The sequence below is a fragment of the Crotalus tigris genome, unplaced genomic scaffold, assembly GCF_016545835.1.
Source record: "Crotalus tigris isolate CLP2741 ecotype Arizona unplaced genomic scaffold, ASM1654583v1 scf7180000017940.1788314, whole genome shotgun sequence".
Taxonomy (NCBI): domain Eukaryota; kingdom Metazoa; phylum Chordata; class Lepidosauria; order Squamata; family Viperidae; genus Crotalus; species Crotalus tigris.
Genome location: NW_024096732.1, coordinates 1,672,373 through 1,697,138, shown reverse-complemented (window position 1 = coordinate 1,697,138; position 24,766 = coordinate 1,672,373). Strand labels below are relative to the sequence as shown.

The following is a 24,766-nucleotide window of genomic DNA, read 5'->3' as shown; positions in this document are numbered from 1 at the left end:
AAAGTACGGATTAGGATTTCCAACTATTTTTTTTTTCTTTTTGACCAATTGTGGCTGTGATTCAGGCCCAGGAAGAGACAACAGATTGTTACATCTGGGCAACCTTGGCTGATTTATTATTATTATTATTAAGCTAAGCTGGTTTGGAGGTGGATGGGGAACCACAAGGAGATCTCAGCATTGCAGCCAGACTGGGAAGCTGACAAGAAGGAAGGGGGTGAACATTTTGGGACGATGCAAAGAGAACCATTTCGATGATCCCTAAAGTCACCAGGAATCCAGCTTTGCTGAAGATGCCACTTTACAACTACGATTGGCTGTTATAGTAAACCAGTGGTGTTTCTCAACCTTGGCTGCTTCGACCCAGGCTGGCTGGGGAATTCTGGGAGTTGTCTTTAAAGTGACCAAGATTGAGGAACACTGTACAGACAAGCCCTGGCCTTATGTCTGGTGGCTTAGTGGCCGTCCAAAGCTCCAACGGAGATGCCTGGGGGGTACCTATGTGATGGATATGAAGTCCCCATGGTCATACATTCGGTAACTGAGTCACATTTACAGTGTTTTGCAGTCATTTGACGGTGTTTTATGACGGGTTCGCAAAAAAACAACCCAAGCATTTACTTCCAGTTTCTGAGAAAACTTTTGTCTGTGCCGAACCACGGTTTACTTAATGTCCGTGGCATTCGCTTAACGACCAAAAAAGGCAATAAAAACGTATCGGTCCGCTGAACAACTTGCCTTACACGCTGTCCCAAGTTAGACAAGGTCATAACCTGAGGGCAACCTGCAGTAAACAAATCCCCAAAGGGAAGGCAGGTCTCTAACTGACCCTGCTCCCTTGTCAAAAGGAACCCAGTGGATCCCTGTGGAAAATGAAACAAAACCACCCACAACCCACAAAACACCTCTCTGGGCTTTGAGTTTTGCCAAGGCGGAATTCAAAGACCAGCAGATAAAATAGCTTTATTTAGAGAGGCCAAGCAATGTTTCCGTTAACAACAACAACAGGAAAAAAAAAATAGGCAATTTCATGAGGCTTTCTCCCCCCCCCCTTTTGTGGTTTGGTATAAAAAGTTGGCGGAAGCGACATTTAAAAAAAGAAGAGTCCCAGAACAGCGAAAGAGCCGTTGTCTGTTCAGCTTCTCCAGCCGCTGAATCCCGAGGGGGATCTAAAAAGGGGAAAATAATAATAATAATAATTACGAGAAATTGAATCTAAGTTGGTTGATTGAGACTGAACCGGCTCTGTTTGGGACCTCGACTTACAACCAGAGTGGAGCTGAAAGTTTCGGTCGCTAAACGACCGTCTCGATTTATAGACGAGCAGCCGGGGATGGGGGGAGAACAGCGGATTTCCACGGCTGGATCCACTCCAGGCGGAGAATCACCCGCCAGATCCTCGGCTTTTCCATTAATGCTCTTACAAGGAGACATAAGAGGCCCAACAAGCCGGCCTCTCCTCCAGCTGATTAAAAAAATTCAACCGGGATTAGCGTTTTTAATATCTTTTAGCCCCAGAAGAAAGCTTTCGCGGATGGAAAGCAGCCACTAGAAAGCACGTAAGGCAGAGATCTGGACTTACGCATTCGATGACCCGAAGACAAATCCTACGGGAGGAAAAAAGAAAAAAGAAAAAAAGGATTACTAGGGAAGCCGCAAAGAAGGAATTGCAAAAAATTGACCAAAAGAAAAAAAGACAAGGGTTTCAAAGCAGGATTCAAAACGCTTTTCTTTCCACATAAGAAACCCTAAAATTTATTTGATTTGATCCCACCTTTAATATCTTAGAAGAAACTCGAGGCGGTGAACCTACCCAATGCTCCTTCCCCCTCCTTTTTCCCCCCACAACCTGTGAGGTGGGTTGGGCTGAAAGAGAAGCAGCTCATCCCTAAGGCTGAACTAGAACTCACCGTCTCCCAGTGATTGGCCCAAAGTCACCCAGACGGTTTTCACGTCTAAGGGGCACTAGAATTCACCAATTTCTGGTTTCTTGATCAGCACCTTAACATTAATTTAATGTCTGCTCTTTCAAATTCTTTACTTCTTTTCTTCCTTTTCCCTTTCGCATTTTCTTTCCTTCCTTCCTTCCTTTCCTCCCTTTCCTCTCCCTTTCTCATCTTCTTTCATCCCTTTTTCTCCTTCCTTCCTTCCTTCCCTCCCTCCCTCCCTCCCTTTCCTGGCCACATTAATTTAATGTCCCCTCTTTCAAATTCTTTACTTCTTTTCTTCCTTTTCCCTTTCACATTTTCCTTCCTCCGTCCTTTCTTTCCTTCCTTCCCTCCCTTCCTCTTTCATCCCTTTTTCTCCTTCCTTCCTTCCTTCCTTCCTTCCTTCCTTCCTTCCTTCCTTCCTTCCCTCCCTCCCCCTTTCCCCCCTCCCTGGCCAACTAACTCTCCCAGAGAAGACCATGGACCACGTTGATTGCTCCCCTTCCCGTCCTCCCCCTCCTACCTCCTCCGCTGGACCCAAAGCCAGTGAAGCCGCTGCCCTGTGTGCCAAAACCCGTAGGCTGCTGAGAGAGGGAGCCGAAGGTGGGGGTGTTCTGACCCGCCAATGTGCCGAAGGAGACGGTGCTGGCCGTGCTGCCGAAGCTGAGTGGGGAGGGAGGGAGAGAGAGAGAGAGAGAGAGAGAGAGAGAGAGAAGAGTGGGGTTAGGAGGGGCTAGGAGGCTGCAAAGAGGACATGGCTGGCTGGTGCAAAGCCCCTTCTTGGCAGCCCAACACGGTAGACCAAAAGAAGAGAGGAATGCCACAGAGATCAGGATTAGAGATATTCATCCCTTCCCCTCCGTATTTCCTTCCCTCTTTTCTTTCCATTTTTCCTTCTTTCCCCTCCCCTCTCTACTTCTTTCCTTCCTTCCTTCCTTCCTTCCTTCCTTCCCTCCCTCTTGAAAAATAAGGTAGGGAGCTGGATGACGGAAGTGGTACATGCATACAAGGATGGAAGAGAAATCATGAGGTCTAGAAACATAGGAGTGCCTTTTTGCCAGCTTACCCGAATCCGCCCGTGTTGGCCGCCGCGGTCCCTTCACCGAACACTTTGCCTCCCGCCGAGCCCAGAGGACTTGAAAAGGCTGGGGCTGAACCGAATGCCGGCACCCCTCCGAACCCAGGGGAACCCCCAAAAGTGGGAGGGCTGCCGAACACTGGAGCAGCTCCGAAGCCACCTGAGCAAAACAGAGGCAAAAAAAGAGAGAGGGACAGACGTCATATAGATACACATCGATCAACACCACCACCCATCAACGTCAACCCCAAACAAGGTTACAGCTCCACTGAAGCTCAGCCCGGAGCATGCTCCTACCACGAGCAGCCCCCACCTTCCCAGTAAATCATTTTGACCCCCAAATTGATGGGCGATTCCCTAAACCTGGGCTGCCCGCAGGATTTCAGCCCGAGGACCAGCAGAGGCTGGCTCTGCAGCAAAGGGCCTGCCTTCCTCTCAACATATATTTTTAATTCTCGGCCGGAGCGTGGGAAATCTTAGCACCCCGGGGGCAAGGGAGACAGGCCTGAGCTGGGTCTGGGGGACAGGCCAGGGGAAGGGTCCTGCGGTACCCACCCTCCATTCCAGAGGCTCGAGAAGCAAGCGTTCCCCCCCTCTTCCCACATCAGCACAAAGCCCAACCCCGGCTGGAAGCCTCCGGCATCCGAGCCCCAGGCAAAACACCCTGCGCCGCCACGCACTTACTGCCGAAGGAAGGCCGGCATTCAACAGGCATGGTCTGAAGCAGAAAGCCTTTGGACGTGGACTGGAGGAAGAGGGCAGGAAGGGGGGAGCCCGCATGCGAGGAGAAAGGCAGGGCGCTGCGGCCTGCAGCCCGAAGGAGCGAAGGGAAGGGGAAAAAAAAAAAAAACACCGCCACCCTCGCCTGCGAGAGCAGTTGCTAAGGTAGCAATTCTGATCGCGCTGGGAAAATGCAACCATGTCAGCGAGGGAGGCTGGAGGAGGAAGCCTCTCAGAGATCTCCGCCTGACCTGGTAATTGAGGGGGGAAACAACTGGTAGCCAAGAGGGGTTTCCTCTGGGGCCGGCCGGGCCAACAAAAAGAATGCCACCATCTGGAATGGCACCGGCCTCTTTTTGTGAGTCTGGAGCATCAGCCCTGCCCGGGAAAACCTTATTTTTCCTTTCAGCCTGCCGTGCAGATGGGCCGGTCCCTTGAGGCCAGCGGCTTCTGCTCAGAGACCGCTCAGTCTCTTCCTTTGAAAGGAGCGGAGAGCGGCTGGGGGGGGGGGATTGTGGGGGGAGTCTTGCTGAGCCTGGCTTTGTGTTTCTCCAGGGCCCAGAAGAGGGGGGATTGGCTGTGCAAATTTCTACCTTGATCCTTCCCTTCGTTTCCTCTCTCTTATTTGCCTTTCCTTCCTTCCTTCCTTCCTTCCTTCCTTCCTTCCTTCCTTCCTTCCTTCCTTCCTTCATTTCTCCTTTTTCTTTTCCTTCCTCTTTCTCTTGCTTCTCTCCACCTTCTTTCTCCCTTCCACCCTTTCCTCTCCTTCTCTTCCTATAGCATATTATCTTCTTCCTTCCCTCCCTCCCTCCCCTTCCTTCCCTTCTCCTCCCTTCCTTCCTTTTCTCCTTCCCATCTCCTTCCTTCCTTCCTTCCTTTTTTCCTTCCCATCTCCTTCCTTCCCTCCCTCCCTCCCTTTTCTATAGCTCCCTCCCTTCTCCTCCCTTCCTTTCTTTTCCCCTTCCCATCTCCTTCCCTCCCTTCCTCAGCACCATCTTCTGCTAGATCGAGTGGGATGGGGTAAGAAGTGTGAAAAAACGTTCATTAGTGACTTTTTCCAGTGCCGTTGTAACTTCGACTGGTCGCTAAATGAACTGTTGCAAGTTGAGGAGTCCGGGACCAAGAATTGCCTCCGCTTTTCTTGTAACCTCTGCCGATTCTCCTTTTCCCATCAGGGAAAGCTTTCCTGACAGAAAATAAGGAGCCGCAGCAGGTTTGCCCTCCGCGTCCTCTCCCAAAATCTCCTCTGAGCATTTCAGAGTTTCATTTTCCTTGCCCAAGCCACAGGCTGGTCCGAGTGCCAGCGAGGCACAGCTCTTCTTGGACTACGGAGGCTTTTAATACCCCCGGGTGAAATTTCAGTCTAGGCCAATGTAACAGATACCCCCTGGCTGCAAGCACAACTATCTGGGGAAAAAATAAAGGTAGGAGGAAAGAGAGGCCAAAATAAAAAGCAGGCCGCTCGGATGATGGAAGGGAATCTGGTGGGCTTTTCTGAAGCAGCCCTAGCTTTGTCCTGGATATTGTAAATTATACGTAGTCCTTGACTTTCAACCGTTCGTTTAGTGACACTCTTCGAAGTTACCCAGGCTGAAGAAAGCGACTTAGGAGCCTTTTTCACATTAGGATGATGGCAGCATCCCCACGGTCAGGGGATCCAATCTGGGACACTGGGACACTCATATTTAGGATGGTCGCAGTGTCCTGGGGTCACGTCATCCTCTTGGGGGCTTCTGACAAGCAAGGTCAACAGCGGCAGTTGGATTCAATTAAGGACCGTGTAACTACCTTAACAAGGGCAGTGGTTCAAGAATGGTCCTTAAGAGAGGGAAAAAACACACCTGACAACTTGACCACAGAAAATTTGGGGCCCAACTGTGGTTATAAGGGGAGGGCTATCTCTAACTCTGCCCACCCCCCAATTAGACAGGGGCTATTTTGAAGGTGGTGCTGATCTAATAACAGAGGCTTCGTAATTAAGCATAGGTCATACCCTAAGTAATTTAATTCTGACCGGCCCAAGTTGGATCCTGCAGAAATTCAATACCTGTTTTGGTGGGGCTGGAGAACCCAAAGCCCTGGGAGGCGACGCTTCCCCCACTGGAGCTGAAGGTGCCCATCTGCTTTTGCTCGCCAAAGGAAGCAGAGCCAAATCCAAAACTTTTGGCGCCGCTGTTTCCAAAAAGAGTCGATGTATCTGCGATGGGGAAAGAAAGGGGGAAACAAGAGGTTTCTCTTCCTTTCTGGCCAGAGTAAAACTACGGATAATTCTCGGCTTACAACCGTTCATTTAGTGACTGTTTGCAGCGTCTCCAGGGTCACGTGATCAAAATCCAACCGGTTCATGTTTATGACGATTAGCAGCGCCCCGGAGTGATGGGATCCCCTTTGGCGACCTTCTAACAAGCCAAGTTAAGGAAGACAGACGCGCTTAACAACGGCAGGGGTTCGCTTAGTGACGGTGACAAGAAAGGTCGTAAAGTGGGGCAAAACCCACTCAACAAATGTCTCACTTACACATAAATTGTAGGCTCAGTTGCGGTCATAAGTAACACTCACTTAATAGCCGTGTGGCTAGCTTAACAACTGCAGGGATTCACTTGACCCGGGGACGCTGTGACCGTCGTAAACGACCATCTGTTGCCAAGGGTTCAAATTCTGACCAGGTGACCGTGGGAATGCTGCTATGGTGTGAGAAGCAGTCATAAGTCACTTGTTTCAGTGCCGCTGTAACTCTGAACAGTCACTAAATGAGGACTGGCCGTGCAGGTTTGCCCTGCAGATCTGCAGCTTGCAGAGAGATTGCTATTCAAACTGGGAGGCTGGGCTGGCTGAGCGCTCAGTTCTACTTACTTTGATTGGCTGGTGAGCCAAAACTGCTGCTGGTGAAACTGAAGGGATTCTTGTTGGCCGCCTCGTGACTCGGTTTCCCTCCCAGGCCGCTGAAAAAGCCCCCCGTTCTCCCACCACTGCCGGATCCAAACGGACCCCCGCCGGAAGAGGATGGCTGTGAAAGACCAAACAAAGAATTTTAGACCAACTGTGTCCGATTAAAAAAAAAAAAAAAGCCTTGCTAGATACTCTGGCATGAAAAGTCACAGAATAATAGAACCGGAAGGGACCTTGGAGGTCTTCTAGTCCAACCCCTTGCTCAAGCAGGAAAGCCGATAGCATTTCAGACGAGTGGCTGTCCAACTCCTGCTGTCGAATGTAGGCTATTCAGACGTTCAAACAAAATGAAAGGGGAGGCAGATTTATACGTTTGAAAGCCCATCGAAACGACAACAAGAGGAAATCAGCAATAGAGAAACAGCATTTGTGCAACTCTGGGGGTGCCTGGGAGGAAATCTTGATAGTTCAAACATAGATATAAAACTTGTTGACTGTCTCCAGAGCTGGTTTTCCTCTAACGATTCCAAATTGTTCAGATTTGCAGCATAACAACAGAGACTATTGATTTTATCTCTTTTATATTTTTCAGCTGGAGATGACCCCGGTCATCTGCCCTTGCCACAGGCCATGGGAGGTCCAAATTTTCAGAAAAGCAACTGCATCCTTTTTTCTGATCTGCCAGACAGCAGGTAAGACATGGGGGGAGAAAGTGTCCCAAAGAATGGGGCCAACATTGAGCAGGACCATCACCTCCCCTGCACCCCAAGAACCTGATGATAAAGAGCTGCACTTCTCTGCCAGTCCAGACTGATGGGTTGATTTTGATCTTGGATACAGAATACGGAATAACAGAGTTTGGAAGGGACCCTGGAGGTCTTCCAGTCCAACCCCCTGCTCAAGCAGGAGATCCTATACCATTCTGGACAAATGTCTGTCCTGTCTCTTCCTAAAGATCTCCATCCACAATTCCAGGAGGCAGACCGTTCCACTGGCTAATTGTTCTCGTTGTCGTGAAATTTCTAGGACTGCGTTGGCCTTTTTGGCTGCAGCAGCACACTGCTGGCTCATACTGAAGTGGTTGTTGATTTCAATTATAAGCAAACTTTACAGTATTTTCTTTTGATCTGACCCAGTGCAGTTTTTTTGCCCCAGAAAGGAAGACAGCGGGTTTGGAAGAATTACCTGGCCGAAGAGGGTCCCGCTGGTGTTGGTGGCTTGGCCAAATACGGTACTTGGGCTGCTGGAACCAAATGCTGAAAAGGATCAGAGAGGAAACAAAAACCAGCAAAGGCAGGAGGTTAAACAGCTTGCAAAAACCAAACACTGGCGTTTTTACCCATACAAATAATCCTTGACTTACAACCATTTGTTTAGTGACCATTCGGAGACGCTAATGTTGATCACGTGACCACAGAGACGTTGCAAAGGTCATTAGATGTCTGATCGTAAATTTTGGGGTTTTTTTTGGCAACATCACATTCGAAGATATGATATGTGGCTACTGGTACATTAACCCACGTTCTACGTAATGTGGACAGTGAAGAGACTATGGTTAATTGATTGATGAATACCTTATGAATTATGAGGTCTGAGCTCAACATAGAAGGGAAGGGGAAGGGGGAAGGGGAGGAGAAAGAGAAAGAGAAGGGAAGGATGAAGGAAGGGGAAAAGGAGGAGGAAAGGGAAGGGAAGGAGGAAGAGGAAGGGAAGAAGAAGAGAAGACACAACTTGGTTTCTTCCTGATTTTCTGTGCCTCCCCTTTATATGGCAGTTATGGTGGCCGCAGCCTCCTGCGGTCCTGTGATGGTCATCGGTGACCTTCCCAACCAGCAAAGTGGGGGGGGAGGAAGCCCACTTCACTCAATGACCCCTTGATTCCCTTAACAATTCACTTTTCAACCCTGGGAATAAAGATCGTAAAATAAGGCCTGGCTCACTTAGCAATGGACATTTTTGCTTCCAAGTGTGACCGTAAGCGGAGAACTACATGTTAATGGGAGAAAACACGGCCCTTGCAAGGCTGAGGATCAAAGCATGCCCTTACTGCTCCTTCCCCCCCCCCCGTTGTTATTTTTTTTTTTTAAAGCAAATCCTAAAAAAATCCCAGGTCTTTTCAGCCGAGAGAAACTCGTCTCTGTTAATCCCACGTCTTTCCCATGACCGATAATGAAGTATTCCGATTAAAAAGAATCTTCCAGCTCTTCCCAACCCACTTCTGCGCAAGTTTATAATTACAGAGCAGGATTCTTTTCTTAAAATATTCTTTTGTCCCAGTAATTAAGCAGAGTCTCGTTCCGAAAACGGGCCTCTTGTGTGGTTAACCTGATTAATCCTCTAGCCTTGGGTGCAAGGAGTCAGAGAAAGTGTAATTCCCGTGTCCTTGCAAAAGAAGAATGTGCTCCGGGCTGCCTTTTCCTCTTAAGCAAAACAGACCCCCAATTTCAAATGTAATTCAAACGACACAATTTTTGCTCAACATTTAAAGCTGCCTAAGCTGGGATTCCAGTCAGGAAACGGGTCGGACGAGGTCAGGATAAAAACTAAATTCGTAAAAGCCATCTTCTCTAACTGTTAATCTCTCCGTGGGGAGAAGCAAATTTATTCCCTGGCTACAATTCGTGGACATTTGAATTTGGCCCGTTTTCATTTCTGGGTGGCTCTGAAAATTTTAGGCATGATACAGGTAAGTCCTTGACTTACAGCTGTTCATTTAGTGACCGTTCAAAGCTACAACGGCGCTGAAAAAAAGGGATTGTGGCCATTTTTCACACGTGCGACCCTGGTCGTGTGATCCAACACTGGGATGCCTGGCAACTGACTCGTATTTGTGATGGGAAGATTGCAGATGGTGATCATGCGACCCCGGGTCCTGACCTGATCCCAAAGATGCTTTTCCACAAGGCAACTGGACTGTCTTGTTTTTCTTTGAAGATCATCCAGGGAGAACTGAAGAAACTTCTTGGATGAGAAGCGAAAGATCCTCAAAGAAAAGCAAGGACGTCCAGTTGCGTCGTGGGAAAGTGTCTTTGGGAGAACGATGACCTGGATGGCCAAGTGTCCCCACAGACATCGCTGACCTTGTTGGTCTTACCGGAAGCTTGACAAAAGCTGAACCCAGCCGAAGAGGTCGGGGTGGTGGTGGTCATGGACGCTGGACTCGCAAAGATGGCCCCGCTCTGTCCAAAGCCGGAACTCTGTCCGAACACAGGGGCGCTGCTTGGATCGTAAAGTCCAGAAGTGGTTAAAGGCTGTCCAAAGGAGAAGGAGCTGGCCGTGCTGGTGCTGGACGCTGCCCCAAAGACGTTCCCGCTGCTGGACGCCGGGGTGGCGGAAGCCGCCGCCTGTCCAAAAGTCAGAGGAGCTCCAAAGCCCGTCTGGTTGAATGCAAAGCCGCTCGATGTGTTGCCGGACTGGCCAAAAACAGGGGCTTGTCCGAACGCCAACTGGCCAAAGCCCGGGGTGGCTGCGGTCCCAAAGACCGAGGTACTGAACCCAGTAGCGACGGCTGAGGAAGACGGACAGGTGGCCGGAGGTTGGCCGAAGGGAGAGGAGACCGGGAGGGCTTCCGCAGAGACCTGACCAAAGACGGGTGGAGCAGAAGGGTTGGTCAAGCCCGCAGTGGTGGGCTGGCTGAAGGCCGAGACGGAGGAGGAGGAGGAGGAGGAAGGAGGAGGAGGAGGAGGAGGGGGAGGAGGGAGTCCAGAGGGCTGTGCGAAGCCAGAAGAAGTGGAGACTGCTGGTGTAAAGGCAGAGGGGCTGCTGGCCGGCGCTTGCATGCACGCCGCTGTGTTTGCAGAGGGGGCCGTGGGTTCCGTGACTTGGGAAGTGACGGCCACTGGAGGCGAGGAGGCCGGGGGCTGCTCCTCTGCAGGGCCCTCTGGAGGAAGAAGCCCCTCGGTCTTGGGCTCGCTAGGCGCCGAAGTGGGAGTCACCTCTTTGCCAGGTGCGGCTTCCGAAGGAGCAGTCGGCTGCCCTCCTTTGCTGTCTGCAGCTGCTAAAGGGGCCGCTTCTGCTGGACGCTGCTCAGGGGCCGGGACAGACGGCTGGGGGTCATCCTGTGCTGTGGGCAAGGCGGCCCCCTCGGCCAGAGGCGGCTTCTCGGGAGGGCTCGTTTTGACCTCTTCCTCTCCTTTACTCGGCGTGGCCGCAGAGCTCAGCAGACTCCCAAAGGAGAGAGCTGTGGTGGACGGCGGGAGGGCCAGAGACGAGGAAGACGACGCTTGGGGGGCGTTGGCCTGAGGAGCCCCAAAGGCAAACGGAGTCTTCCCACCGCCCGCCGGTGCTGCGAGACCGAAGAGGCTGGGAGGGCCAGGATGGACCCCGTGGACGTTGCCAAAGATGCCACCGGTCGTCGAACTGGCCGCTGTGGTCAAGGGGCTGGGCTCTGCAGGCTTGCTCGCCGACAGGGTGCTTCCAACCGGAAGTCCAGGCGGCTGCGTCCCTGGGGCGCTGGGGGAGGGTCCCTTGGCCGGAGCGGCCTTGGGGTTCTCCTCGGCTTGGCCAACTCTCAGTCCGGAGAAGCTGCCCAGAGTCTCTCCGGCCGTGGAGGCCTGGATGGACAGGTCGCCCTGCTTGAGGGGGGGCCCCTCCAGTTTGGGGCTGTTTGCAAAGGGAAGGGAAGTCTCCGCCGCTTGTCCGTTGCTCTGGCCTGGATCCCCAGAGCTGGTGCTCCCAGGGGCACAGGCCCCTGAAAGGGTGGGGGGTTTGGGCCCCCCAAAAGAAAACGAGGCCTCCGGTGCGGGGGCAAATTTTATTCCTCCTCCAAGGGAAAAGGCTTCAGGCTGGTTCAGCTCTTTTGCTGGGGGGGCTGCAGCTGCCAAAAGAGGAACAGAATGAATAAAAATTATAGAGTTGGAAGGGACCTTGGAGGTCTACTAGTCTGACCCCCTGCCCAAGGAGAAGACCGCATACCAAAACCTTACCTGCCAAAACAGAAGAGGCCGACGTCGCAGCCGAAACAGGGACCGCAGCAAAGTTAAACCCAGGCCTAAGTTTGAAAACAAAACAAACAAACATGGCACCCCGTTTGTAAGAATGGCCTCGGTGGACGGCGCAAGGTTTATCTGCACCTTCTATCCAGTCAGGACCCCGGATAACTGTAACTTTGAATGGGTCACTAAATCAATGATTGTAACTCAAGGACTACTACTTGTAATGCCAGGTTTTCCAACGGTGGCAATTTCTAGAAGTGTGGACAAAAGTTGTGTCTTAGCTCTTATCCTGCTCGCAACGTCCCCCAAGTACAGCTAGACTCTCCTTTTGAGGGCCAACTGCCTGGCAAAGCTGAAACCTGAGTCTCTAGATCACTGCTTGGTGCTACATCCGCCATAAGAAGCCACACCTTTAAAACGCCACACGAAGCTTTGAAAAGAGAGGAAAGGATGAAAAGATGGTCAGTACTGACCCCGATGGGGCGAACGTGAAGTCTTTGCTGAATTGGGAAGCTGCGGCCGAGATGGACATCACTGCCGGTGTGGTGACAGCCGCAACAGTCTTTGTGGAGCCTGGATGGTAAGAGAGTGAGAAAGAGTTGCCCAAGTTAGAGAATCACCCAAAATCGAAAAATCCTGCATCTTCGCGCAACATTTCCAGGGACCTCTGCGCTGTTTCTGCTTAGTGTCCCACCTTCCTTCCGAGGAACAAATTTTGATGGCTTTGCAAGGTGTGATTCTCCCCTCCCCAGAGAGAAAATCTTGGTGGCACCAAAGCTGCACATTTCATATAAGAGAAACATTTCAATAGAAAATGGTATTTGTAGCTCAGGGTTGAACTGTGGGGTCCTTGATGCTCTCTGAGCTGGGCTGTTTCTTTGCAGATGTTTCATCACCCAACTGGGTAACATCATCAGTGCTGGAAGGGGATGGAGTTGATGAGGTAGAGAAGGATGACTATTCCGCTTCCTCTCCCCCCCCCTCTTTTCCTCCTTCTGTCCAGAAACCTTCCTAGCACTGATGATGTTACCTAGCTGGATAATGAATGCATGAAAAGCATTAAGTTCAGTGAGCACCAAGGACCTCCACAGTCCACCCCCTATCACTGATGATGTTACCTAGCTGGATAATGAAACGTCTGCAAGAACATAACCAGCTCAGAGTACCAAGGATTTTCGGTAGATTCCAGGGCATCCAAGAGGCGTTCAGGAATATCAACCTTAAAAACAGATTTTCCCCACTTTCTACAGTGAGCTGAGACTCGCTAAACATTGGGAACAGAGAGCTGAAAAGCAGAAGCATTTCAGTTCTCGAAACTCATGAACGTTGCACGGTCCCATTTTTCTTCTTCTCCGACCTTCCTGCGTCGCTCAGCTCACCGAGCCCCAAGCTTCGACTTCCTTGGTGTGGCTCTCTTTGGCACACCTGCACACTTTTGCTGAGTGTGCTGCAAAGCTCAGAGCGGGCGGCTCAGCTGACCCACGACAGGGAAGTTGACTGATCTGCTCAAGGCAGCTTACGCGCGTGATTATTTCTGCCAGTTTGCAGACCTCTGTCTCTGGGCCTGTTCTGAGCGGCGGCATTTCAACGCTCCGTTGGCCACCCAAGGTCTTACAAAGAGAGAAGGACAGAAAGTTAATCGGGTTTGAAAAAAGAAGATAACTATCCTAAGTGGGTTCATTGCTTGCCGTGTCTTTCCTCTTCAGATCTTATTCTACGGAGTTCGAACTCTCTACCAAAAATTGAGTTATGCTTCCAGTGGCTGTATACGTGCCTTTAGCACTGGCGGAAACTCAGCTCCTGGCTTCAGCATTTGTCAGAAGGGATTAGGCTTAATCTATCCAAATGGTGTGTAATTGAAAATGTGGGATAATGCCCCACATCTGGGCGGCCCCCACCTTTTTAGCTTTCTGGCAGGCTGTAAAGGTTTGTTCTTTACCCAGACAGTGGGGTTAATTGAGGAGAGACCCTGTGGAGGGCTGTTGGGGTATTCTTAGGTGGAAGATGGAGGTGCTAAGTCTTGAATTTCAGCTTCTGGAATTTTATTGCGGTTGCCAGCCGGCCAGGGCTGGGTTTCAAGACGAAAAACCAGGCAGATCTTGGAAATAAACAAACACAGGAAGCTTCTCGACTTAAATCTACTCATTTAGCGTCCGTTCGAAGTAACAACAGCCCAGAAAATCGTGACTTAGGACCGTTTTTGAGACTTAACGACTGTTGTAGCATCCCCAGGGTTACGTGGTCCAAATGGGGATGCTTAGCAACTGGCTGGTCTTTATGACGGCCGCGGTGTCCCCAGGATCACTTGATCCCTTTTGGCGACCTTCTGACAAGGCAATGGGGGAAAGCCAGACTGGCTTCATATCACTTAAAATCCGGATTTTAATCACTGGGACTTTTGTTCTTTCCATCTCTTGCCCCCCCCCCCCCGCCCCGATGTTGCTGCACTCAGCAAGGTCAAAGCTGCTGTCAGATTTGCTTTTCCCTCTGTCTCCTCTGAGTCTCAAAGACGGATCCTGTGCTGGAGCCTCGGGAGAAAACATTCGCCTGTTTGCCGCGATTCTTTTCCTGCCGAGGGTGGGGAAATCAGGAAGGAAGCCCCTTGGGGGGGGGGGTCAAAGGTGGAAAGTGGAAGGAGAGGGCTTGGCAAGGCACTGCAAAGAATGAATCTTCTTACAGGTAGTCCTCAATTTACAACTTGCAACTCTTTGAGCCCAATGTTTCCGTGGCTAAGCAGAAAAGCCCAGCGGAGGTCTTTTTTTATTTAAAAATAAAAAAAAATCACTTTTGGCAAGAAAACGACCTCAGCGGGGGTTAGACTAGAAGACCTTCAGGGTCCCTTCCAAGCTCTGTTTTTCTGTATCCTGTAAGTCACCAGGAGAGAGGCTGAAGGCAGAGGTTTTGCTTCCACTTTTAGTGCTTTGAGCCTCTTCCAGTTGATTTGAACTGACCTGAATTCTTTTTCCCAACTGGGGTCTGGCTGGTGGAGGCTACGGTCGCCCCTGCTGAGCTGGGTGGTGTCAACGCCTTCAGGGTGCTTGACGGGGGTCCCTAAAATGTTAAGCAAAAGGGGTTGGTTAGAAAACAGGCAGGGCGCCATCTCTCCAGAAAGCAGGAGATGAGAAACTTCCTTTGAGGGAAGCCTCGGGAAAATGTCTGTCTATCTTTCCTTTTGTCTTTCCCCTCCTTCCTTCCCTTATCAGGGGCGGCGCAGTGGTTAGATTGCAGTATTGCAGGCTAATTCTGCCGACTGCCAGGAGTTCGATCCTGACCAGCTCAAGGTTGACTCAGCCTCCCATCCTTCCGAGGTCGGCAAAAGGAGGACCCAGATGGTTGAGGGGGGGGCATAGGCTGACTTTGTAAACCGCTTAGAGAGGGCTGCAAAGCACTGCGAAGCGGTCTTAAGTCTAAGTGCTGTTGCTATCAGCACCGTTCAACCTGAGCTCCTCCGGCTTTCCCTTCCTTTCGACCCGTTCGTTCTTCCTTGAAGAGAAGGAACGGAGCTGCCAAGAGACCAGCCCTACCTGGTGGACTTGATTGGCTGCCACGGTTGCCAAAACCTGATGGACACCTGGAGCAGCAGGTGGAGGAACTGACGAGCTGCAAGAGGAAGGGAGAAAAGATGACAGAACTCAACCAAAATTAAAGAAAATCCAAGGCAGAGTTGCCCAGTTTATATTTCCGTAACAACAGTCCAGTGAGGTAGGCCGGGCTGAGACTAAGCAGCTGGCACAAAGTCATGGGAGGAAGACCATGACGAAGCAGGGACTAGAATGTAGGTTTCCCCACTGAAAATCTGATATTTACAATGAGAATTGCAGCCTTTTGGCCAAGAATCGACTGATGCAGCTACCGTACAGCTAAGAACAGTGAAGTGGCTCCAGGCCAGACTCTCTGCAGAGAAATTGGGGGGAAAAATATATAAAATTTCACTGGCTCATTATTTGCAACTCCTGCCAAAATTTTCAGGGTCAGCATAAAACAAAAGACTAATGGATTCACTCTGCAGTGGGAGTACAAAGAGGAAGATTTATAGTCTGTCACAGGCAGCAGCTTAGCAGATACACGTTGTACAAACTTGCTGCAGGCGCTGATTTACTAGCTACAAAAGGACAGGGATAATTCTGGAGAGAGCTGAGCATCTTCCTTCCAGCTCTTTCCCCAACTCCGAAAGCAAAGAAGCAGCATTTGACGATTTTTTTTCTGCTTCCAGCACTGAATGGAAGCTTGTTAGAGGGAGATCCAATCTAGAACTAAGGAGAAATTTCCTGACAGTGAGAACAATTAATCAGTGGAATGGCTTCCCTCCAGAAGTTGTCAAGAACCTAGAGGTTGTCAAGAAGAGACTGGACAGCCATTTGAGTGGGATGGTATAAGTCTTCTACCTTGAACAGGGGGCTGGACTAGAAGACCTCTAAGGTCCCTTTCAGTCCTATTATTCTAACTCATTAATTTGGGGAAGTGTGCACCCTTTTTTCCTCTGGAAGTTGCTCGGTTGGGTCAATCCAGCTGTGCAGGATGAACCCCACATCATCTTTCTAGCCCACATCTGCTGGGTGGGGATTATGGGGGCTGAACTGCAGCCCACCTCGTGGGAAAGAGTTAAAAAGTCTTATTACTCTGATTGTTCTCTAATTGTCCGGCTTCTCCAAGGCAAAATGTCCAGCTATCAGCAGAGTTTTTTCCCGCAAGCAACACAAAGAGAGTTTTTCTACAGCTTGATCCAAGGGGGGGGGGGGAAGATTACTAGAAAAGGAGACAGGAGGAAAGCAGAAGTCACCTACCCCATGGCTGCAGAAATTGTTGGTGGAGACCCACTGCTTTTCAGCTCTTGGACATTGACCACCTGAGGGACATTCTTCAGAGTCGATTCGGTCAGGGAAGTGTTCCCCACTGTGGAATAAGAATAACGGAGCAGGAGATGTTACTAGTGCAAGGCTAAGTCTCCAACTCCAATAGGTAGGACTACCTATAGGCTGAGGGCCAAGTTTATGCCTGGAGCTCACCTGGATTCTGGTTTGCCATCTGTCTCCTCAAGGCAGCTTCGGCAGCAGCTTGGGGGGCTGGGAGAGTGATGGAAGGGACGGGGGCTCTGTGTTTCACGGTCTTCGTTGCCAACACGGTGTTCTCTGCCCCAGGGAGGACGGGTTTAGGGGTAGACACTGGAAGAGGAAGAGAGAGAAAAGATCTTCACTTACGATAATCCCAAAAGTCCAAACCATGCGAAAGAAACAGCCACAAGACTATTAAACTAGGTTGAAGAAACTTGCTCTATGGGGACTTCAACTCCCAGAATCCTCCCACTGGCCCTCCATCTTTGCTGAGAAGTTGGGAGCTGAAAGGCTCTCCAAGTTCTGTTTTTCAGCTCCCAGAATTCCCCAGCTGGTATTTGTTTGTTGCTAAGGATTCTGGGAGTTGACCTGTGCTCAGATTGGGGGAATCCTTTAAACTCTGATTTTACAACATCTGGCTAAGCCAAATGAACTACGGATTAGTCCCGTGTTGGTCACGTCAACATGGGGATGCTGCAAAGGATGTAACTCTGGAAAACAGTCACATGTCCCCTTTTTCCGTGCCGTTGTAACTGAGTGGTCACTAAATGAAAATGTTGCTAAGTCGAGGACTATCTGTAGCCCTCACCATCTCCCTTAATTATCCGTAAGGTCTATTCTGAACCATGTGGGGGGATTCATTTCCTTTCCACTGTTATGAACCTCTTCTCCCGAGGCCCTTTCAATTTCAAAGACAAATCTCCTTGAAGGAATTTCTGCTCTCTTCAGAAGTCCTTTAAGAGGCCAGGACCACACAGCCTCTCTTCAGCTGGATCCAGGCCATGATTCAGAGGCTGAGTCTGTTTTATGACTGCAATTCTAGACTCCCAGATGGAAGGTAAGCGTTCCTCAGAGGCCAATTACGCTAATTATCCAAATATATGAACCGGAGGAAGTGCTGCCATGGCTTAGCAGAATCTTCTCTGCCATTCCAGAAAGCAATTGACGCCGCCTCGTGGAAGATCTTTATGGGACAAAATAAATTTCTCCCTAATCGTTCAGTCACGCACCTCAACCCCTTAGACTGCCGGCGTTAGGAAAGATCCATTTTTACCTTTTTCTAAAAAGGACTATTTTAGTTCTTAAAACTGGCCAAGGCTGAGAAAGACCACTGGGGGAAACAAACCAGGGATCTCGTTTGCAAGCTAGAATAGATGGTTTCAGATAATGTGAGGAGATCTTGACTTCATTTAGGGACCAAGGTTATGATGGCATCGAAAAAAGGAATTTAAATCTGGTTTTCACACTTACTGCCGAAGAGGCCAACAGCAAATAGCCCAACCAAAGAGTCTCTAAGACCAACCCCACTAATACTGAGCAGGGCAAGCCACCAGAATATAAACTGATAGGAAACCCCACCCCCTACTAGCACTGATGACGTTACCTAGCTGGGTCATGAAATGTCTGCAAGAAAACAAGCTAGCTCAGAGAGCACCAAGGACCCCCCTCATTCATTCATTTCTCACAGGTCTTAACCACCCATCTCCCTCTGGGAGGGTCTCTGGATGTCGTACAATTTATTCAATTCTTCAGCCGACTCACTCAGGGTGCCCATTGTGATGTGGGGTTTGCCAAGAGGCGGGGGCTGCGGCAACAGGGGAGGCTGGACCGAAGGCGTCCGGACGACCGGGGCGTGACGAGGCGCTGGGACCGGGACCACCTCCACTTCCTCCTGATCCACTGCTTCGGGGTCCTCGTTGTCCAAGGAGTGGGCAACCGAAGAGGCAGAACTAATCTCATCCAGGTCTTCGTCGTATCTCAGAGACAGGAAAGCAGACTGGGTCAGAGTTGCTGAAAAAAAAAACCCCGGAGGGAGGGAATTATTAATGCAGGTAGTCCTCAACTTACGGCCACAACTGAATCCCAAATTTCTGAAACGTTTCTTAAGCGAGTTTTGCCCTATTTTTACAACCTTTCTTGCAATAAATTTTTGTTAAGTTAGTAACATGGTGGATGTGAATCTGGCTAAATGAACTACTGTAAATCAAAGACTCTCCGTGCTAATCTCATGAGTCAGAATAAACAATTACATGGATTTGAGGACTACAGTGATCATGGATAAGAATTCAGTTGCCAAAGAGGGCTAAGCAAAGGAAAAGGAGCTCACTTTTTGTCCTGAAATGGAAAACATTTTTCAATGGTTTACCTGGTGCCATGGAGTGGACGGGGGGCATCTGTCTTTTGGACAGGAAATTCCTTAGCCGAGTCTGCTTCACGAGGGACAGCTTAGCTGGAAGAACAAAGAAGGTCATTTTATAGCTCCTGGCTTGTAATTCGCTTTGCACGGACGCTCTTTCAATTCGGGTAACTTTTTGTCATGGAGTTTGTCATGCATTTATCACAGACACACTGTCCTCGGGTGCGGCTACACTGAGCCAGCCACTTCCTCTCAGCCCTAGGAAGGAGGCAAGGGCGCACTACTTCCGAAGAACCTGATCAAGGAAAACAACAGGGACTAGTTACCAGCTGAGGGGGACGAGGTTTTGGTGCAAGATTCCAGGGTGGCTTTCGTCAAGGCGTTGCTCAGATGCTCCAGCTCGCTCTCCAGGCTGTCACCAAAGAACAAAAAAATAAAATTAAATTAAAGTTAGGGTTACACTGCTCTCAAATCCGAGTCCAATTAAAGGACTTAAAACATAGAGTTCTCACTTAACAACAGAAATTTTGGCTCAGTTGTGGACGTTAGTCGAGGACTACTTGGACTGCAGAATAACAGAGTTGCAAGGGACCTTAAAAGGTCCTCTAGTCCAACCCCCTGCTCAAGCAGGAGACCCTACACCATTGCAGACAAGTGGTTGTCCAGTCTCTTCTTAAGCTGTTCCTCTGGTTAATTGTTCTCACTTTCATGTTAATTTCTGGGCTGCTTCTCTCCTTGATGAGCTTCCATCTGTTGTTTCTTCTCCTGCTTTCTGGTGCTTTGGGGAATAGCTTGACTGCCTCTTCTTTAGGGCAGCCCCTGAGATATTGGAACCCTAGCTACCAATAGGGTTGGATTTCTTTCAAGTAACCAAAGCGATGTTCCACACAAATCCAGGAAAATGCCTTCCTTCCAAAGGGATGAAGACAGGACACTGGAAAGGAAAGCTTTTCTGGCAGATCCTTAAGCAGCCCTCACCTCTGGATGCCGCTGTGAGAAGAAAGGGGAGCGGGCAGGCTCCACTGCGTCACTTGGTTGTAAAGACGGAGTTCGTACAAGCCGTCTACCAGCTTCTTCAGCCTCTTCCTCTGCTGGTTGATGATCTCCCGGTTGTTAGTGAGGGCGTTGAAGAGTGTCTCTCGTTCGGGGACAGCTAAACGCCTGCGTGAAAAGCACGGAGAGAGAACGAGCTAAGGCACCGAGGGAAAAGAGGAAAAGGTGGCTGTGCTTGCAGCTCATTAAAGTAGCCGCCTCGCTTTCTGGGACTGTCTCTGTGGCTGGGAGACCCAGGGAAGAGACCTGGCTGCTTTCATGAATTCAATCAAACGAGATCATTTTCTTTGCCGAGTTTGGGTCACCCAAACTCACGTATCTAAACCCAAAGCCATCAGGAAATCTCTCATCAATGTCCAGGAGAAAAAGGACCGCTTCCTCTGAGGTAGTTCTTGATTTACAACCATTTGTTTAGTGACCATTTGAAGTTACAATGGCACTGGAAAAAAACTGACTTAAGACCCTTTTTCACACTTACGACTATTGCAGCACTCCAGGGGTCACGTGACCACCTGGTGCCACCTTCTGACAAGCAAGGCCAGATTCACTTAACAACCGTTGTTACTAACTGAACAACTGCAGTCATTCACCGAACTGTGGCAAGGGAGATTGTAAAACGGGGCAAAACCGTCTCACTTAGCAACAGAAATTACGAGCTCAAGGGTGGCCATACGTCAAGGACCACTCATTCCGAAGGAGTCACAAGGCTGTTGTGACAATATATTAGTTAATATGTTATATTATCTGAATTAAAAAAAAAAACCTTTGTAAAGTGAACTTAGATGACCATCAGCCTCCCAAAGCGTTTGAGATCTGAACCACCTAGCAGCTAAACTGACAAAGCAGAGAGTTGTACGTGCTTAAAAAACCTGTAAAAAATATCAGGGGAAAAAAGGGGGGGCGTTGTTTCTTTTTGATTCCCCATCCCAAATCACTCACTTCTGCTTCTTTTGCTGTTCCAGGTGCCGATCCCACTCTAAATCCAGAACGTCGTTCACATCTTGGACAGCAAACTTCACGTATTGATGCAAGCGACGAATTTCCTGCCCGAGAGAATATTTAACATTCAGCCTCTTCTCTTCTTTCTCTCTCTCCTTCCTTTCCTTTTTTCCCTCTCTCCCTTCCTTCCTTCCCTCTCTCCTCTCCCCTTCCCTCCTCTCTCCCCTCCCTTCCTTTCCTCCTTCTTCCTCTCCTGTCCCTTCTCCTCTCTCGTCTTCTTTTTCCTCTCCTTTCCTCTCCTCCTCCCCTGCCCAGTTCATTCCTCGGTGTCTCCCACACCACAAAATGACGATGGCTCCTGGAGACGGGGCTATTGCTGGCAACTAGTTTTCGATACTGAATCTCAGGCAGCTTCCCTCAACAGACCAGCCGGTAGATGACAACTACAGCAGAAGAGGACCCGTTGGTCTCTTGACCCTCTTGGGGAGATTCTTGAAGGCACCTGCTCAGACGTTCTGGAAGCTTCCTTTACTTGCTCCTACCTGAAGCTGGGCTTCGCTCTTGGGGTCCAAAGGCTTCTTGTACAGCAGGTGCAGGTACTCGGAGTTGTGAGCTCGCTCGTCCTTCTCCCGGGCTTCCTCCACCCCTGCAAAGCCTTCCAGCAAATTGGTCTTCAGAAGGCTGATGTCTCCATGAAGGGACTGCAAGAGACAGGCGAGACAGGGAGGCAACTCATTACGGCTTGCCCCTGACTTATGACCGTGCATTTAGCGACCAGGCGGTGGGGAGGTCTAGTCCCGCCTTAGCCATGAAAGCCAGCTGGGAGGTTTTCGGCCAGCTCTTCTCTCTCAGCCCAACCCACCTCACAGAGGTGGGGGAGGAAGGTGCATTGAATACGTTCTCTGCCTCGAATTATTTTGTACAGGTAGCAAAGGCAGGAGACCCACGGCAAAATAGAGAAAATAAAAATAATAAAGGACAATAAGAGGAAAGAAAAATAAATAAATGCCTGAATCTAACAAATAACCTGCTCCTAATTTTATTACTTATTTCATTGTTAATTATTCATTTAATTTATTTATTTATTTCAGGATTTGGGTTTGGCTATTCTAGAGAAAAGAAGGGCTAGGGGGTGACATGATAGTTGGCTTCCAATATTGGACCAACTGCCCCAGAGAAGAGGGGGTCACCCTGTTCTCCAGAGCATCGTGGACAAGAAGCAGTGGAGGGAAACTCATCCAGGAGAGAAGCAACCTGGAACTAAGGAGAAACTTCCTGACAGGGAGAACAATTAATTAGTGGAACCACCTGCCTCCAGAAGCCGTGAATGTTCCAACACTGGACGTTTTTAAGAAGAGACTGGACAGCTGTCTGTCTGAAAATGGCATAGAGTCTCCTGCTTGAGCAGAGGGCTGGACTAGAAGGCCTTCAAGGTCCCTTCCAGCTCTATTCTGATTGACTGATCGAATTCAAACGACAGATCTGTTTCCTCCAAATCTGCTGCCTTTGGTTACCGGCAATTTCACCGGCCCCTCGTTACCTCTGTGGTCTCTTTGATTTCCAGCAGGAAAGTGTGCAGCTCGTTGGCTTCCACACGTAGCATCTTCTTCTCCTCTTCGCTGCCCACCTGAAACGAGGCCTTCGCCGTTCGAGCCTTGAGTTCCTCCATCTCTTTCTGGACATGGGCGATCTGCGGAGCCAAGCGGGGCCGATGGACATTTGAGAACAAATGTCCTCAGTTCAAGAGGAGGAGAAGTGGAGGTAGACACTCAGTAGGACTTTTTCTGGTGTAACCAATTAAAAATGTACTTTCCTACTCCACTGTGCAAACATCCCTTTACGGGGAGTTCTCGATTTACAACCACTCACTCAGAGACAAAAGCCGCAGGAAAGACACCCCAGGGGCAAAGATGACGGAGGTTTACCTCTTCTCTTATTCCAATGATGACAGGATCCATCTCTTTCCACTGACAGGGCTGCTTCTCTGTGCCCACACCGGCTGGATGCTGCCGACTCTACAAGGTGCAACGGAAAAGCATCCGTGACAAAGAATCGGGGGGACGAATGATTGAAGTGAAGAGAGCTAAGACACACACCCCACTTTCAGAACAGGTGTAGATATACTTAGAGATAACAACCAGCACTTGTTCCAGCAATGGTATGTGGGAAAGACCTTGAGGAATGGGAGGAAGAGATGCCGCCTGGGAACGGTTGGATAAGAGAAGGTGTAGCCCAGAGCTGCATAATGGGTGGAGAAGAAGCTCATGAAGACTCTCCCGTTTCTTTCTCAGGCTGCCAAAGAGATTTGTGCCTTCAGACTTGCAAGATTCTGTTAGTGTAGCTCATCTTGCCAGACTCCCCCTGCCTGGACTACCTCACAGGGCTGACAAGGCAAGTGCATGGCTTGGAATAGGGTCCCCCAAAGGGCATGGCTTCAATCCATCGGCCACTCTGGGAAAGCAGCTGCCCGAGGCTGTTTTGCAACTCTAAGAAAACCCACAAGGGGTTGAAAGAATTGTAGGCACACTGTCTGTTGCAGCAGAGCTGTCTGTCTGGGAAAGGCGGTTAAATCCGTAAATGAATTTTATATCCTTCAGCAACCCAAAACAAATGACCGCTGCCAGTTCAGCAGCGCCACAGACATTGCCTTTCACCAGCATCAAGTAGAAATCCGGATTCTTAATTTGTAATCCAGAGAAAAGCAATCTAATTCCTTCTTACCTGTGCAGGGCTTGATTTTGTCACAGCTGGGGATATCTTGGCAGTCTTCTGAAGGCCGCTGGCTGCAGGAACGCTTTGAGGTGGACGCACCACTGGAGACAAGAGACACAAAAAAGGGTGACACGCTGGCACAACTGGTGCTGGTGGTCAGTTACGACTTAGGCCCTCTGGTAAGCCTGAGTGTGTCTCTTACAGCAGAGATTACAGGCAGGTGTTGATTTATTGGCTTCGTTTTATTTACATATTAGATTCGCTCATCTAACCTAAAGGCCTAGTGGAGTGATTAGATAAAGAGAGGGCTGTCTAAAGGCTGTAAAAAAGACAGCAGGAGATTTCTTCTTAATACAGCCTTACAATAAAGGAAATTCTTTTGCTGGCTAGTGTATTGGGAGGGCTGACCACTACCTGGGCTAATAGGTCACCTGAGCACAACAGAGCAGGTGGGAACACTTGCCTGCCCCAACGGCTTATTACACTCGAGCGCCCTAAGGGCAGAGAGAACCCCAGGAAAGGAAGCGAAAGCAGAGGCCGAACCGTACTTGCGGAAGTCACAGGGGTGGAAGCCTTTATCGGGGCAGAAGGAGGCGTGGCCAGGCCTAGGGCTCCCACGGGCGTCGATTTTGCAGCAGGGGGAAAGAGGAAGGCCGAAGAGCCTTGGCTGGTGCTGGCAGGAGGAGCAGCAGTCTCGGCAGCAGCGAACCTGAAGAGGAAAAAGTTGAAAGTCAAATAGGCAAAGCCGGGCCTAGCACTTTTGGACTAGACGGACACCTGTCCCTCAGCGCTGAGCAACCTGGCTGACTTATAAGGTGAGGAGGGGCCAGGAACCGAGCCTTAACAACTTCAGATTAGGGCCTGGGTGTAGGAGGAGAAAAGGTGGTGGAGTCAAGACAGGACGCAGCCTAGAATCGTTACGTTTCCACAATTGATCCAAGTCCACCCCCTCTGGTTCTGTTAACTGCTAACTCTGTTAACTCCTCTCAAGTGTCCATTTAGTACTGTGAGTTGACTAGATTCTCGTGTATAGGCATGACTAATAAATTTATTTATTACGTTTTTATGCTTCTCATCTCCCCTATAAGGCAATTCCGCCCCTTAAATTAGCTTAGCTGGAACTTAACACATGGCCCTGATTCTTCGTGCCTGACACTGGTTGTGCAACATGGCACCAAAGAGTCGATGACAGCCCTGTGACATCAGCCAGGCTCCAGAACACATCAAAACTTTCATTCGAGACGGATTCACCAGAAGCTTAATACATTTTAGAGCAAAGGTCCAGCTTTAAGCACCAGCTTTATGTCCACCAACTATGGTCCAGA

At 49.7% G+C, this 24,766-nt stretch overlaps 1 protein-coding gene across 1 annotated transcript in view; it reads right to left on the bottom strand.

Annotated features, from left to right (window-relative positions):
* Positions 1-995: 995 nt before the first annotated feature.
* Positions 996-24,766, bottom strand: part of NUP214 (nucleoporin 214) — a 30,442-nt gene continuing 6,671 nt past the window's right edge. The window contains exons 13-36 of the mRNA XM_039345171.1: positions 23,990-24,150; positions 23,451-23,542; positions 22,655-22,744; positions 22,270-22,419; positions 21,272-21,430; positions 20,730-20,833; positions 19,716-19,898; positions 19,064-19,149; positions 18,747-18,830; positions 18,143-18,391; positions 16,556-16,711; positions 16,334-16,442; positions 15,074-15,149; positions 14,501-14,600; positions 12,023-12,122; positions 11,541-11,605; positions 9,710-11,431; positions 7,801-7,871; positions 6,580-6,733; positions 5,774-5,923; positions 2,995-3,166; positions 2,452-2,591; positions 1,583-1,607; positions 996-1,169 (exon numbers count right to left, since the gene is read on the bottom strand). Coding sequence (XP_039201105.1) covers positions 1,136-1,169; positions 1,583-1,607; positions 2,452-2,591; positions 2,995-3,166; positions 5,774-5,923; positions 6,580-6,733; positions 7,801-7,871; positions 9,710-11,431; positions 11,541-11,605; positions 12,023-12,122; positions 14,501-14,600; positions 15,074-15,149; positions 16,334-16,442; positions 16,556-16,711; positions 18,143-18,391; positions 18,747-18,830; positions 19,064-19,149; positions 19,716-19,898; positions 20,730-20,833; positions 21,272-21,430; positions 22,270-22,419; positions 22,655-22,744; positions 23,451-23,542; positions 23,990-24,150 — 4,432 coding nt within the window. The 3' untranslated portion in view covers positions 996-1,135. The remainder of the gene's footprint in view (positions 1,170-1,582; positions 1,608-2,451; positions 2,592-2,994; positions 3,167-5,773; positions 5,924-6,579; positions 6,734-7,800; positions 7,872-9,709; positions 11,432-11,540; positions 11,606-12,022; positions 12,123-14,500; positions 14,601-15,073; positions 15,150-16,333; positions 16,443-16,555; positions 16,712-18,142; positions 18,392-18,746; positions 18,831-19,063; positions 19,150-19,715; positions 19,899-20,729; positions 20,834-21,271; positions 21,431-22,269; positions 22,420-22,654; positions 22,745-23,450; positions 23,543-23,989; positions 24,151-24,766) is intronic.